Source organism: Chaetura pelagica, unplaced genomic scaffold (genome assembly GCF_000747805.2).
Source record: "Chaetura pelagica isolate M959 unplaced genomic scaffold, ChaPel_1.0 scaffold10, whole genome shotgun sequence".
NCBI classification, from domain to species: Eukaryota; Metazoa; Chordata; class Aves; order Apodiformes; family Apodidae; genus Chaetura; species Chaetura pelagica.
In genome coordinates, this window is record NW_009952263.1 from 6866710 (window position 1) to 6879896 (window position 13187).

A 13187-nucleotide genomic window follows, 5' to 3' on the forward strand; every position below is an offset into this window, starting at 1 on the left:
AGGGAGAGGGGGACAGTGCTGGGAAGACGGGTGAGGGGAGGGGGGCGTGTCGTTCACCGAAGGCCTTCCTTCGGTGTTGGAGGAGCCGGGGGCCCGCTTAGGATTTCTTAGGGGCACCCCCCGACTCCTCTGCGCTGCCCGCCGTGCAGCCCCGACGCGGGTGTTCCCAGGCCTCGGCCTGGTCTTTGCAGCGGGCGCTGCGTTTTGCAGCTCAGGTACCGGCACTGGTGACGGCAGCCGCGTTGCAAACAGATTTGGAAATGGCTGTAGCCGAGTGTCTTTTTGTGGGTCTCTTCTACATATGCATATGCAACTTAAAAATGTATTTCTTGTTGCTCTGTTCCTTTTTTGGCCCTCGGGAGCACTGTGCAATGCCATCTTTATAAGTGCTTTGCCCTTTATATATTTAAAGGTAGAAGATGGCTCAATACTTGAAAAAGCCCTTCAAAGACAGTTTGAGTGCTATAAAGGAACGAATGAAAGAAAAAAGAAATCAGAAATGGATAAGGCTGGGTAAAACTAGCCAGATCTCCACTGTTCAGTGCAAAAGAGCAGGTAAGCTGCTTAAATATCTTAATAATTTTCATAGCTGTTTTTTTGAAACCAAGTTTGAAATACTCACTTTTCAATTGTAGCCAAGAGCTCAATGCAAATGAAGAGCATCCAGGCAAACAACAGAGCTCTAGCTCAGGCTTTACAAGAAGAAAAGCTCAAACTGAAAGATGCCCAGGATACCATTCTTCAGTTAAGGAAAGATTATCACAATCTGAAGGTTCAGATGCTTGACATGAAAAGAAATGTTGGTTTCAAGCAAGCACAAGAACACGTCGAGGTATTTTTAATAATAACTTTGATTTAGTGGAGCTGAACATTAGAATCTGCACTAATCCACTGATATCTTTAGGATTATCCATGTTTCATTAAAAAAAATCCTCAATGTTCAGAACAAACTTTCTCATATTTTCACCTAACCTGGTCAAGTTGGTGTTTGGTTTTTTTATGGTTACTCTTATTTTATTAAAATCTACCTTCTGTGATTTTTATTTTATCTTGATTGAAGATACCTGACACAGGCATCTTCGGATTTACTAATCTCATAATACTGGTGTAGAAGTTATTACACTGATCAGGGATACTCTAGTATAACAGCAACAGTGTTGTTTTCCTTTTGTCCATTAGAGTAGACTCTCAGCTTTGAATGAGATTATGTCAAAAGTTCATCAGAATCTACTGAACTCAATTGATCTCCTTGGCCCAGCAAAGAATTTGTGTTCCACAGTAAGTACCTTTTCCTCCTGGGAAGCTGAATTTCCATTAATTGAGATTTAAGCCTTAGTTTGGAGGTATGACTAGTTCTGCAGTTCCCAGCAGGACATGGGGTCCCACTGTGTAGTAAGTAGTTAGCGGGACTGAGGCTCTGCTACAAGGTAGTAAGGGCACCCTGATTTTCTTTGGGTTTGTGTCTTGATCCCTGTACCATCCTCACAGTTCCCTCCCCTGTCCACTCTCCGTACGATTGTGCTGGTGACAAATGTGCTCACTTGCAGGAGCAGATATGTGAGATCCCACAGCACTTTCTGTTAGCCAGACAGAAAGAGAGTCAAGGGCCTCTTTGGCCCTTCTTGTGGGTGACTTGCTAAAATTTGTATATGGTACAGGCTTGTTTCAGCTATTCAGTCACAGTACAATTTATTTTGTTGACAGAGTGTGCTTTCTTCAGTTCTTGAAAACAGTTCCAGTGTCACAGGACAAATACATTTGGTGTAAGTATCTTTTATTAATGCCCGTTTATATCTGAAAATTCTCTTACCGTAAGCTTAATTTTATGACTGGAAAAAGGGAAAAAATCCAAGGTAATGAAGTCATTTATTGTCATAAATTGTACGGCTATTCAATAAATACTATCTTTGGTGTTTACTCTAGAGGACCTCTACAAGGTGCTGATGGACATGATCAAGTACACCCAAGTGGGATGGAGGCTGAGTGTGACAGAAATGAACTTGTTCATTCTATGTCAGAGACCTGTGAGGAATCTGACAATGCCATTTACTTAATGAAAACAGTTCCAGACAAAGGTAACTAAATCAAAGTACCAGACATTGCTCTGTTCTGAATCAGGAAAAAGATGTGTAAGTTTAAAATGTAATTACTGCTTTTGAAGTAACTGTCAAGTGATTTTCCCCTTATTATCATAAAGGTTAGATATTAATGTTGGCAACTGGTAAACTTTTTTAATGAAGAAGCCTAGCAAAATGGGGGAGGAATTTGAAAATGTTTTCTATATACCTGTAATCTAGTTTCATGTTATACCAAACCAGTTCAACATATGAAGTGACCTTTACTCATGCATTATCACTTATAAAATCAACAGATGTTAGTAAAATACTCAGAAAAATTATTGGCCTGTAGGTAACCTTTCCAAACAGTTTAGAGGAAAATAGTAATGTAGTGTACTGAACTGCTTTCTGTCTGTAAGCTGTATTAAACAGAGCTTATCTTGATTGCCAAATACTGGTTTATACACATCTGTGTGGAAAATTCAGACTTAATTTTCGTCAGGTTCAGAATTCGGACAAAACCTTTCTCGGTTGTTACTATTTAGTTTTAATATTCTTTTTTCCTTTTCAATTACAAGGGCAAACCTCTGATTCTCATCTGAGCAGCCTGAGGTCAGAGCTGAAAACTGATTCTTTAATTGGAGAGAATGGATTTGGTAACATGGTACCAAAAGATGTGTCCACCAGGCGTCACCAGTCAAAGATGAGGAACTGTGATGTACTTTGCAGTGGTTTCTTGGACTGCTTAGAAGCTCCTGATTCAACAAGACAGCTTTCTGAAAACGATGAAATTAGACTTGAGGAAAGTCTACAGAAGTGTACTGTAGAAAACATAAATTCAGGTATTTCTCCATTGAATGGAAACAAAGTACGTTTAGAGGTGGTTTTGAGAAAGATAGATTGTGAAACTGCACAGTTCAGCTTGGACAGTAATTCTGCTCTTAAACAACATGCGTGTAAAAGCAGAGAACACTCTCAAGCAAGCAAAAAGAAGCATCAGAAGGGAAAACTGGAATGGCCTAAAAAAAATTCCAAACAAAGACCAAAAAAAGGACAGGATAAAGAGGCTTCCAAAGAAAAGATGGATTTCTTGGGTGGCTCCAGCGATGCTTATGACTTTAACTTTGAAGAGTCTGTCCATCTTACACCTTTTCGACAAAAGAAGGTGAATGACACAGATACTGCTTTGCATGACAAAGAAGACTTAACTGAAACTGATACCACTGAGTCAAGTGATACTAAAGAAGATTCAGATGATAGCCTTTATGAACCTTATAAGAGTAAATCAAAGAAAAGGAGAAGTTCAGTGGACAATGGAGTTGCATCACCAGTCCATGCAAGGCCGAGGTCTAAAAGATGTTTGGCACAGCGTGAGCTGAAACTCCATGATGAAAAAGAGACTGAAAGCAATACATCAAGTGACAATTCCATTAGTAAGTGCAGAAAGTGTTCTTTAATTGGTTTTGATTTATTGAGAGACAACATTTTTCAAGGGAATTAGACTTTTTATTGTAGCTTTTTAAAAAATAAATACAAAGAAAATAATGTCATAAAAATAAATAAGGTTAGTTCTTGTCTGCCTCTTTTTTTGTCAGCAGAAAATAGAATTAAAAATGTTTTAAGAAACTGGTCAGCATAGAATACTGTGTTTTAGATGTGTTTTAAATATGTATTAAAGCTGAGGAAAAAGTGGAGAAAAAGTTTAAATTGAGAGAGAAGCAGAATATCAAATTGCCCTTTGCCTGGCACCGCTTAGTGTTTTTTAGAGTAAATTTCCAAATTAAAGTACTGAGTATTTGTTGATCCTCTTACACATTTAAGTGGAAAGATGAAGTTAATTATTTCACATCTGGTATATTCACAGGCACTCTTGGTTTGTTTGGGTTTTTTTCAGTCTAGCTTGCTTGCATTGTCTTAAGTGTGCTTGTTTTTTTTCCCAGGGCAGCCTTCTGAGCCATCTCGTGGTCACCTTTGTGATGTTACCAATACCACTTCCTTGCTTGCCAGCACCAGGAACGCATCTGTTGTCCCAGAAGCTGAGCAACCACCATCTCCAAAACGCAAGCGAAGCTGTACTATCACTGTGAGCTATAAGGAACCAAGTATTTCAGGGTAGGTGTCTTACTTCCCACTTTGACACAAAGTGTAGGATATACCATCAAATGGAGGATGTGAGGAGATTACTTAAATACTGGAAAGAAGTTCTTAACAAAACCTTCAAAGAGAGGTCTGATGTTAGGAATACAAACTAGTTCATGTGAAATTAAACTTCCTAGCAGAAAGTTAATGTTTTAAGTGAGGTGGGGAACCAAACTTGATTTTGCTACCTTTTTTTTTTTTTTGTACAGGAAACTCAGGAGAGGAGATCCATTTACAGATACAAATTTTCTGAATTCTCCAATTTACAAGCAGAAGAAAGATGCTAAACGCCGTTCTATTCAGAAAGAAGTTCTTTCAAAATATAATGAGAAGTTTGTTGGTTGCCGTTAAGATTTTCGGTCACAACAGCAGAACTCCATGAGGACTGAAATCCAGTATGTTATTGATGTACAATATACAAAGACAAATGCAACTATTTCCGTGTGTCTAATGTTAAAGATATAAAATTAAGGGGTTTTATTTTTATAAAATTAAGGGGTTTTATTTTTATTCCAGTGAATTGTTCTTAATGATCTAGAAGACAACAAGACTAATTTTGTAACTAAGGTGAAGACATTCAAACTCTTTTGAGAGGAGGCATTCTTACATCATGGATCTGTGAATATATTAGAAGTATCTGATGGAAAAGATAGTGAATGCAATTTTATGACTTGTACCCTGCTTGATCTCACAATGGTTGACACAGATAAACTGTAGGCACTTAGGATCAAATGCTTTTTTGGGTAGTTGTTGTTTTTTTTTAATAATAATGTTTATACAGATTTTGTTTATGTACCGGTTGTAGTTTCATATTGAAGCTCAATAAATGTCTTAGTATTCAGAAAGAGCTCAGAGTTGGCTGGTGTGTTTTTTTGCTGAGTTTCCATAGTAGCTTCAAGAGTAGCAGTGCCAGGTGGGCATACTGCAAGTCAGTGAACTCCTTCCCCTTTTTATGCAGCATAAGTGTTGTTTAGAAGCAAAAATGCCAGCTGTGAGTTGATTACAGAGCTGGAGCTTTCAAAAGTTACAAATAGGGTTGGTTGGTTGGTACTGCTATGAATGCAAGCTAAACTTAATTAACTTAAAATTTGCTTCGTTCCTATTTGTGAAGGTTGTGAAAAGCGCTCTGCTTTGGTGGAGTATAAAGTAAACTTCTATTATAGGAATTCATAATTTTGGCCCTGCTTTGCAAGTGCCTTTACCAGAGGGAGATCTGCCAGATCTGCATTGGTACCATTTGGTATCAAATAGGCAACATCCTAGAACACTCCCTTACGAACCATCAAGCAAGATTTCAAACTAGGTGTTTTTTTTTGCTTGAGAAACATTTAAGACGTTTTAGTTGGTATGTGAATACAAAGAGGAAAGCTACATTCAAAATAATAAAGTACAAAAATACAGGTTTCTTGTCTTGCAAGATTTCTTGTCTTCAATAGATGTAAGATCTCTGTAATAAAAATGTGTAGTGTTAAATACTGTTTTTATTGCTAACTTGTTATATGATTCCCCAGTGATATAACCTCAGTGAAAATATTTGTTCAAAGCGCAGCCTTTGGATGTTGGAATTGAAGCTTAACCTCCCTTTGGGACCCTAACATTCTAGCTCTGGGTGTTACCATCTCCAATCTGAAACTTTAGTACTATAGGAACTTACATGGAATGATTTAACTTCAGCTGTTCTTTCAGCAAACAAACCTGTAACAGCTCTTTATCAGGGAGGAGACCAAAGCAGATGTGGTGGGTCTGGGTTTTGTTGGATTTTTTTGGACTGAGTAAACTTGAAGTGCTGCAGTTCCATCACAACTGCAGGAAGGAGTCTGTGTCTCAGCTGGTACTCCTAGAAGTGTCCCAAGAAAAAGGCTAAGCCTCTTGACCCCTATTTGCTATCCTATGAACAGTAAACTTCCATGTGACGTGACAAAAGACAAAGGGGAAGAAAAAAAGAAATCTCTTCATACTCTCCAATTGCCTGCCATGTATTAAGAGATGTGCAGGTTTGTTTTTTTTATGGAATAGAAAATAAATGTACCATCTGAGTAACACCAGGGTGACAGCAGGTACCTACAGGTTTAAAAGGAACTGTAGTTCGCTCCTATGTATAATTGTGTCTTGTGAATAGAGGGTTCTAGCAGAGAAAAGTAGGAAAACAGCACGAACATGCTTTCAGGCAACAAATTAAAACTTATGAATTGTGTGAGATGTTGAGTAACAGTTCAGTTGGCATGGAGCTGGGAATACTTGCAGTGGTCACAGCTTTCCACACTGACTTGTCAGCACAGCTTTGCACACCATCCTCCCAGGGAGCTTGGAAGCTTTTCTGTGTATTTCCTAGTGTACCCAGAAGCTGCACTGACTGCACTGTAGTTTCAGTTGTGAAACTGCTTCAGTGTATGCAGTTGTAGTGCAAGAACTAATTAATGAAGAAAAGAGACCAAAATAAGTAGGGTTTTGTACATATATAATTTAAAACTATTCTGTACCAGTACAATATATTAATTTTACAAATGTAAAGTTTATCAGCTGTTAAAGCATTTGCAAAACCACATATTCTACTGTAACTTTATTGCACAGTATCTATGAAAATATTAATTCTTAAATTAGAAAAGAAACGTTTCAATATAGAAGAGACAATCTGATTGAAAGACGGTAAGAAAATCTACTCTGAAAATAACAAAATTTCACAGGATACCAAGCTCAACAGGTGCATCTGTAGGCCCAATCTACAAAAAAGGATTATAGCATCCAGGACTGGCTAATTAAAAATAATAATACTCTCTGTACCTTTGTTATAGATTCAAACGTAGGTCAGACTAATCTCTCATCATACACTATGGCAAGTCCTAGTGTTAACATTTTTAACACCTTGTGTACCACATTTACTACTTGCAGGTAGCTCCTGACCTGTATACTTGCTTAATTGACTTTTGATTCAACATTGCACAGGCATTTTGCAGGAATATAGTCTTTGACACAACACAGGAGTGGGGTCTTTTCAGTCTTATGACTACTGAATTTTACCAGTTTAACATCTGTAAATATAAAACATGAAGAATGAAAGTTAAATCTGTTTTTCATAAAAGCAATTATAATTACAGTTATAAACTCTTAATTAGAAAATGTCAAGTGACAACTTTTTGGCCTGGACTGATCTTCATTAAGAAGTCAGGTGTACCTCTTATATGTAGTGTAAGCAGCAAAATATATTATATATATGTAAGTGCTCAATTTAAAGTTATACTAACATGAGTTGTAAAATGTTAATATGTTCCCAGATGTAAATAATCACAGTTAATAAGCATTTACAATAAAGCTCGGTAGAAAATCCAGTTTACCACAGAGGCAAGTATGTAAGCTAGAAGCTGTCATATGTTGACTTCTGTATACAATAGTCTTATCTCTGCTGAATAACCTAAAGAATTTATCAGTAAAGAGTAGTAAATAGGGTGGATGATTAAGTGCATCAAAACCTTAACTCTACTAAGCCAACTGAAATTCTCTAGTATATGCGAATCAGATTCTCTGAAGTTATTTTGGGTACTTATGTCCTGCATAAGCTGAGTCACTATGACATTACACATCTAGCCAGATTTTATTTTATTTTTTTAAATAGTGGTTATGAAATAACAATTTGCAGGCAAAATATTTATCAAAACCCAAAATGAATAGAAAAACTTGCAACTCCCAAAGATTACAGGCAGTCCTTTTTCAGAACTGGCTGGTCTTCTCTCACAGCTTCTCAGCTGAGTGTTTCTTTTAAAAAATAACATCTTATAAAAAGATTTTATAAAGAAACAAAGTGTTTCAGAACCCCCTCCCAACTGTTGTTTTCCTTTACTGTTTTCTTTTACACCAGAAAAAAAAAACAAAAAAAACCCCAGTTTATCAAATAGGTACTGCATTAGGTAACCTGTAACATCTGTTGTCTAGGAATTATCTTCATATTCCTAAACATGTGCAATTTCCCACATATTTTGTGGGGTTTTCTGAGGCTGTAGTTGATAAATTTACTATGAACATACGGTAATGGGCACACAAAAAAAAATATCCATAATTAAATACATTATAAAGCATTTTAATAAAATAATTTTTGTAACCTCAGTATAATACATGTTTGCAAAACTAAAAGGTTTTTTTAAAAAGTGCTAGGTATTAAACAGAAGTTTCTAGAAACCTTGAAGTCCCACAACTTAGAACAGCTTCCCCTGCCCATAAAGTAGGCACACTGTTTGGTTGTAAAAAACACAGTGTCACTTGTCAATCAATCCAGCTTCTTTAATTTTTGTGTAGAAGAATTTCTCCAGTATATTGGCACATTTGTAGTATTCACTCTCGGGGGGGTTGTACTCTCTGCAATTTGTAAAGACCCGCTGCAAGTCTGCCATGAATAATTTCTTAGACACGTAGTACCTATTCTTGAGTCGCTCACTCATTGTTTTGAGATCTGTACAGGAGAAAAATAGATTAACAGCGTTTGATTCAGATACTTTCTCTATGCAATATCCTTTTACACAGGTCTGCCATTTAACATCAACTGGCAAAGCTAGGATTTGGAATTCCTAATTGCCTTCATCTAAGGCACAATCCCTTTTTTAGCTTCAACAGCAATTGAGCCCCTGAAGCTAAGCAATGTTTCACTCTAAGAATGGCTTTGTGCAGAGTTTATTTTTTCTTCTTTAAAAGACTAAAGCATCATTCTTTTGTGTTCTCATAGTCCTCAGTGGGTATTAGGTGTCCCTAACTCTCCTCTAACTGCTCTGTGAGGCAAAGCCTGCTGTCAGCTCTGCTGGAGATGGCCTTAGGAGTGTATAAGCAAAGAATTCAAACATCACAAAGCATATATGTTAACCTAAAATCTTCACTTCTATGTGAACACAGCACAGAGGAGAAATCTATCTATACTACAAGCAGTACTTGCAACTTTGAAAAAGATTACATTTGTTCTGCACTCTACATACATTTTAATTACATCTTCAAAGTTTATAGTTATGTATCCCTTTTTAAGAGTCACCTGAGAACAGATCTCTCCTGCTTGGAACACATCATGTAAAGCTTTTACTTACAGAGCATTCTTTGAGAAACATTTTCCTTTATACTAAAATCAGTCATTCATAAAATATGTAAATCACCTCAGCATTCTCTACACAGTTGCTTTCTCAATAATTCCTTATCAGGCGCTCAAAAATTTTGTCTACACTGTAAGTGTTCTAGGAGTGAGTACAGGAACAGAAGCAGTGGGAGGTGTGCTGGATGCCCTGGCTTTTCTCACCGCAGATACTCCAACAACTGTATTTTTAGCAATGCTTGAGCCAGGCTTCAGCAGCACCTTTGTGAACCCGTAACAGAAACTGCTGAGGTGAAGACTTGCTGCCAACAAGTACTGTCAGGAAAGCAGAGACCAAAGACCTCCAATGCAAAGGAATGTAACCTTAAAATTTAGGATTTAAAAATACAGCTCTGGGTATTTTTTTTTTTGTTTGGGCTTTTTGGTTTTTTGTTTGTTTGTTTGTTTGATTAAGGGAGTTTTGCCTTTGCTAAAACAGTGAAAAACCCTTGTCAAATTGACAAGACGGAATTACTAAATAATAGTTTGATGGATGCTCTCAAATACCTCTTCCAGTGACATAAAACTTGCTATTCACTAGTGTTGCACAGTATTTTGCAAAAGCAAAGGCTCATTCAGCCCCTACTAAGTCTGAAATGTAGGTGCATTCATCTAAACTAGATATCCATGGTCTAATTATAGTATCCAACTGAGAAGGCTGTTCAGCTCACTCTAAACCAAACATTGCCTGGTGGGTCAATTAAACTGTTCTCCTCTAACTACAGTGAAAGTCTAGCTCCATCTGTCACTTGGCCATATGGATTTGAATTGCAGATTAAAAGGAAACAAAAAACAACCAAACACTATTTCTTGAAAACAAGCAATTGAAGGAGCACTTAAAATGGGGGAAAAAGTGTTTATACATGAGAACTGACCACAGAAAGTAGTAAAAAACCCCACACAGCGATATGTCTCAAATATTGTACAATTTAACTGTATGCAAATGTAAAGACAAATGTTATATCTTGTATGTGATAGCATAAGAAAAGATAACGTTGCTTCTTTTAAATCAAAATGATGTCTTAGGGATTTTCGTAGAGTATCGGCACAATGGCAGTGAGAGCAGAAAGAAAGCAGAAATCGATCATGAACTAAAACGTGGTTTAGTTGTGCTGGGTTCCTTGGTGGAAAAAAACAAAGCAAAACTAAACCAAAGACCTCCTAAAATGAAAGCTGCTGCCCCCACCTCCATTGTAATACAGCTGAACACAGAAAGGACAGACAACATTCCTACTTGCTGATTGCCAACCCAGGCAGTAAATTCTTTGTAACCATTGTGGCAGATTAAACGGTCATTTAGATCTAACCTCTGCCCAGAAAAACAGAAAAATTCTGCCACGTGAGGGTGTCAACATTCTTTTTCTTCATTGCTAGAAAACACATTTGTGTCAGGGATACAGGGAGCCAGCTGCTATTTTATGAAGTATGCATATATTCGCTATTTGACAATGATAAGTTGAGTATAAAATATTATTAAGCCAAATTGGTACACACAGCCTAGGAGCCTGTGCAAAGCTACATGAACAAAGCTTTCATTCTCTGAGAAACTGATTGATAGTAGCCTGCAATGAACTTGCATTTCATTCTGTAATAACATTAAAAGGTAGAGAAACTGTAATCAGAAAGATGGGAGTCAGTATTGCATAAACAATGAAGGAGTAGCAGGATTCAAAGCTGCTATAATACAAATCAAAACAAGCATCTGTTTAGCACAGCACTGAATCATCATTGAAATTATATGATCCAGCAGTCAAAAGCAAAGAAAAGCAGGATTTGCAGTTGTGTACTTCCCTTTACAAGTAATCCTGCACAAACAATAGCTGCAAGATCTAAAAATGAGTAAAGTTTAAAAAAAACACCTTGGACAACTTTGGTAGATCTAAATAAAAATATAACAGTTACTTTACAATCAGCCATCAGTTGAATTAAGCATTTTCTTAAATTGCAGCAAATAATTAAGACTTAATTAGAAAACTCTGGTTCTTTCAAAAAAGCTTTATCTATGTGATTTATAAAGCTTAGATTTGTTTTTCAAAGCAATTGAAATGCTCAGGTATTTGTGAAAGTTTGCCTTGAGATTTTGTTTAACCTACCAGTAGGATCTGCAATGACCAGTTTACCACAGACAAGAACATACCTGTACAACTCACACAGAGTTTAACAGCTTACTAGGGCTCTCTAGGGCATACTAAGATTCCACATATATACACTATAGATGCTTCACAGAGGTCATGAAGCAGTCAAAAATGACAGCATTGTACTCTTTGCACTTCAGAGCTGCAAGCTACTCAGCTGCAAATAGTATCTATCTTTTAACATAAAACAATCAGATAACAATGTATCTGCTATGTCTCCAGCTATAAAGATTCTTAAACTCTAAACTTAAAAAATGTTAATGGCATTACCCATGGGAAACCTTATAACTTCATAATATCCAGGAGCTTCTGTTCTCTTCACAGGTTCCATGAAGGGCCAAGCGCTTTGATGGCTCTTTGGTAAAGAAAAAAGTAAGGTATCTAATATGGAAACTCTATATTGGAAATTATTTGAAAATCTTTAGAAAAGATAAGGTAGAACTAGCACTCACCTTCACTTGCTGAAGGATGGTTTTTAATGTGCTGTAAAGTTGATCTGGATCCTTGGGCTCCTTACTTGAAAAAAAATACAAATACAAAAAGATGAGCTTGAATCCCTCATCTTCATTCCTATGATGTGCATCTCATCTAAAAACAGCTCCAAAGTTTCAAGCATCTTACAGAAGAAACAAATTTTAAAACAAACAGCTACCAAAGCCCAGCATGCATCTCACCCCTCCCAAAAGAACACCCCAACCCAAACCAATTTAAGAACTAATCCCTTGTAGATTATTTCTTTGTTTTCCAGTGGATGGAAGGAAATAGTAAATGACATTGTTAAAAGACTTTTCCCAAAGGGATCTCAAAACTGCTTCACTGCTTTACTTGGTGAGCACTTACCCTTTCTCTTTTCCGCTTGGTTTCCAGCCAGTTTCTCCTGTACACCAACAACATGAGAGATTACAACAGAACTATAGTAGGTCAAAACACTAAGTGAGTTACTGCAACTCTAAAAAGAAAAGCCATTTCAGCAGTGCTGCAGTAAAATGGGTTTGTTTTAATAAAAGCTACTCCTAATAAATAACACAACCATCTTGCCTACAGCCCCATTCAATTTCCTACAGTCCTCTTCCTCCAGACTGCTAAAAAGATTCTAAAATATTCCTGCACAAAACACATTTTTTTCAATAATTCAATGCATATTTTACTACAATCTCTATAAAGAATAATGATGTCAAAGCTATCCAATTTTATTCCTTAGGGACAGAGAATAAATTGCAGAAAAGCACACTTGAAAAAAAAACAACCCAGATGATACCTACATGTTCTATTTTGTCCTGCAAATCCATGTTTAGCACAGAACTCATCCTTATACAGGAGTGAAGTGCCTAACAGTGGTGCCATAGGGAAATAGCAGACTATACTGTGATACAAATCAGAGGGACCACATATAAATAAAATTACATGCATGTACATAAAAGAGGATCAGCCTGGGATGCCTTGGGGAAGTCTCAAAGATGGCAATTATAAAGGAAACACAACAATCTTCATAGAAATAAAATCAGCAGATGAAAACAAATACATTTTAATAAAAAAAGAAATAAGTGACTACATTATTATTTCTAGTTTTGAACCTTTCTTGAGCTGTCCTGCTTCTATTCTAATTGAAAAGAGGTTGATACATACTAATTCCAGGAATGCTTTCTATAGGAATCTGCCGTACTCCATCCTTGAAGCAAGAAAGGCCAGGATAAACTTTTCGTATCTGCGCTTGTTTCCTTTCTATGAGCTTTTTAATTATCTGTAATAAAGCAG

The 13187-nt window shown here is 36.8% G+C and overlaps 2 protein-coding genes across 2 annotated transcripts in view; one reads left to right on the forward strand and one right to left on the reverse strand.

The window, feature by feature from the left end:
- The first annotated feature begins 419 nt into the window (after nucleotides 1–419).
- Nucleotides 420–4547, forward strand: SGOL1 (shugoshin-like 1 (S. pombe)). The gene is made up of 8 exons (XM_010007626.1): nucleotides 420–555; nucleotides 636–832; nucleotides 1180–1278; nucleotides 1705–1763; nucleotides 1924–2075; nucleotides 2636–3490; nucleotides 3998–4169; nucleotides 4406–4547. The coding sequence occupies exons 1-8, from the start codon at nucleotides 420–422 to the stop codon at nucleotides 4545–4547; spliced, it is 1812 nt and encodes a 603-aa protein (XP_010005928.1).
- A 3525-nt stretch (nucleotides 4548–8072) lies between these two features.
- Nucleotides 8073–13187, reverse strand: part of KAT2B (K(lysine) acetyltransferase 2B) — a 40515-nt gene continuing 35400 nt past the window's right edge. The window contains exons 14-18 of the mRNA XM_010007627.1: nucleotides 13059–13173; nucleotides 12273–12309; nucleotides 11885–11948; nucleotides 11703–11787; nucleotides 8073–8637 (exon numbers count right to left, since the gene is read on the reverse strand). Coding sequence (XP_010005929.1) covers nucleotides 8444–8637; nucleotides 11703–11787; nucleotides 11885–11948; nucleotides 12273–12309; nucleotides 13059–13173 — 495 coding nt within the window. The 3' untranslated portion in view covers nucleotides 8073–8443. The remainder of the gene's footprint in view (nucleotides 8638–11702; nucleotides 11788–11884; nucleotides 11949–12272; nucleotides 12310–13058; nucleotides 13174–13187) is intronic.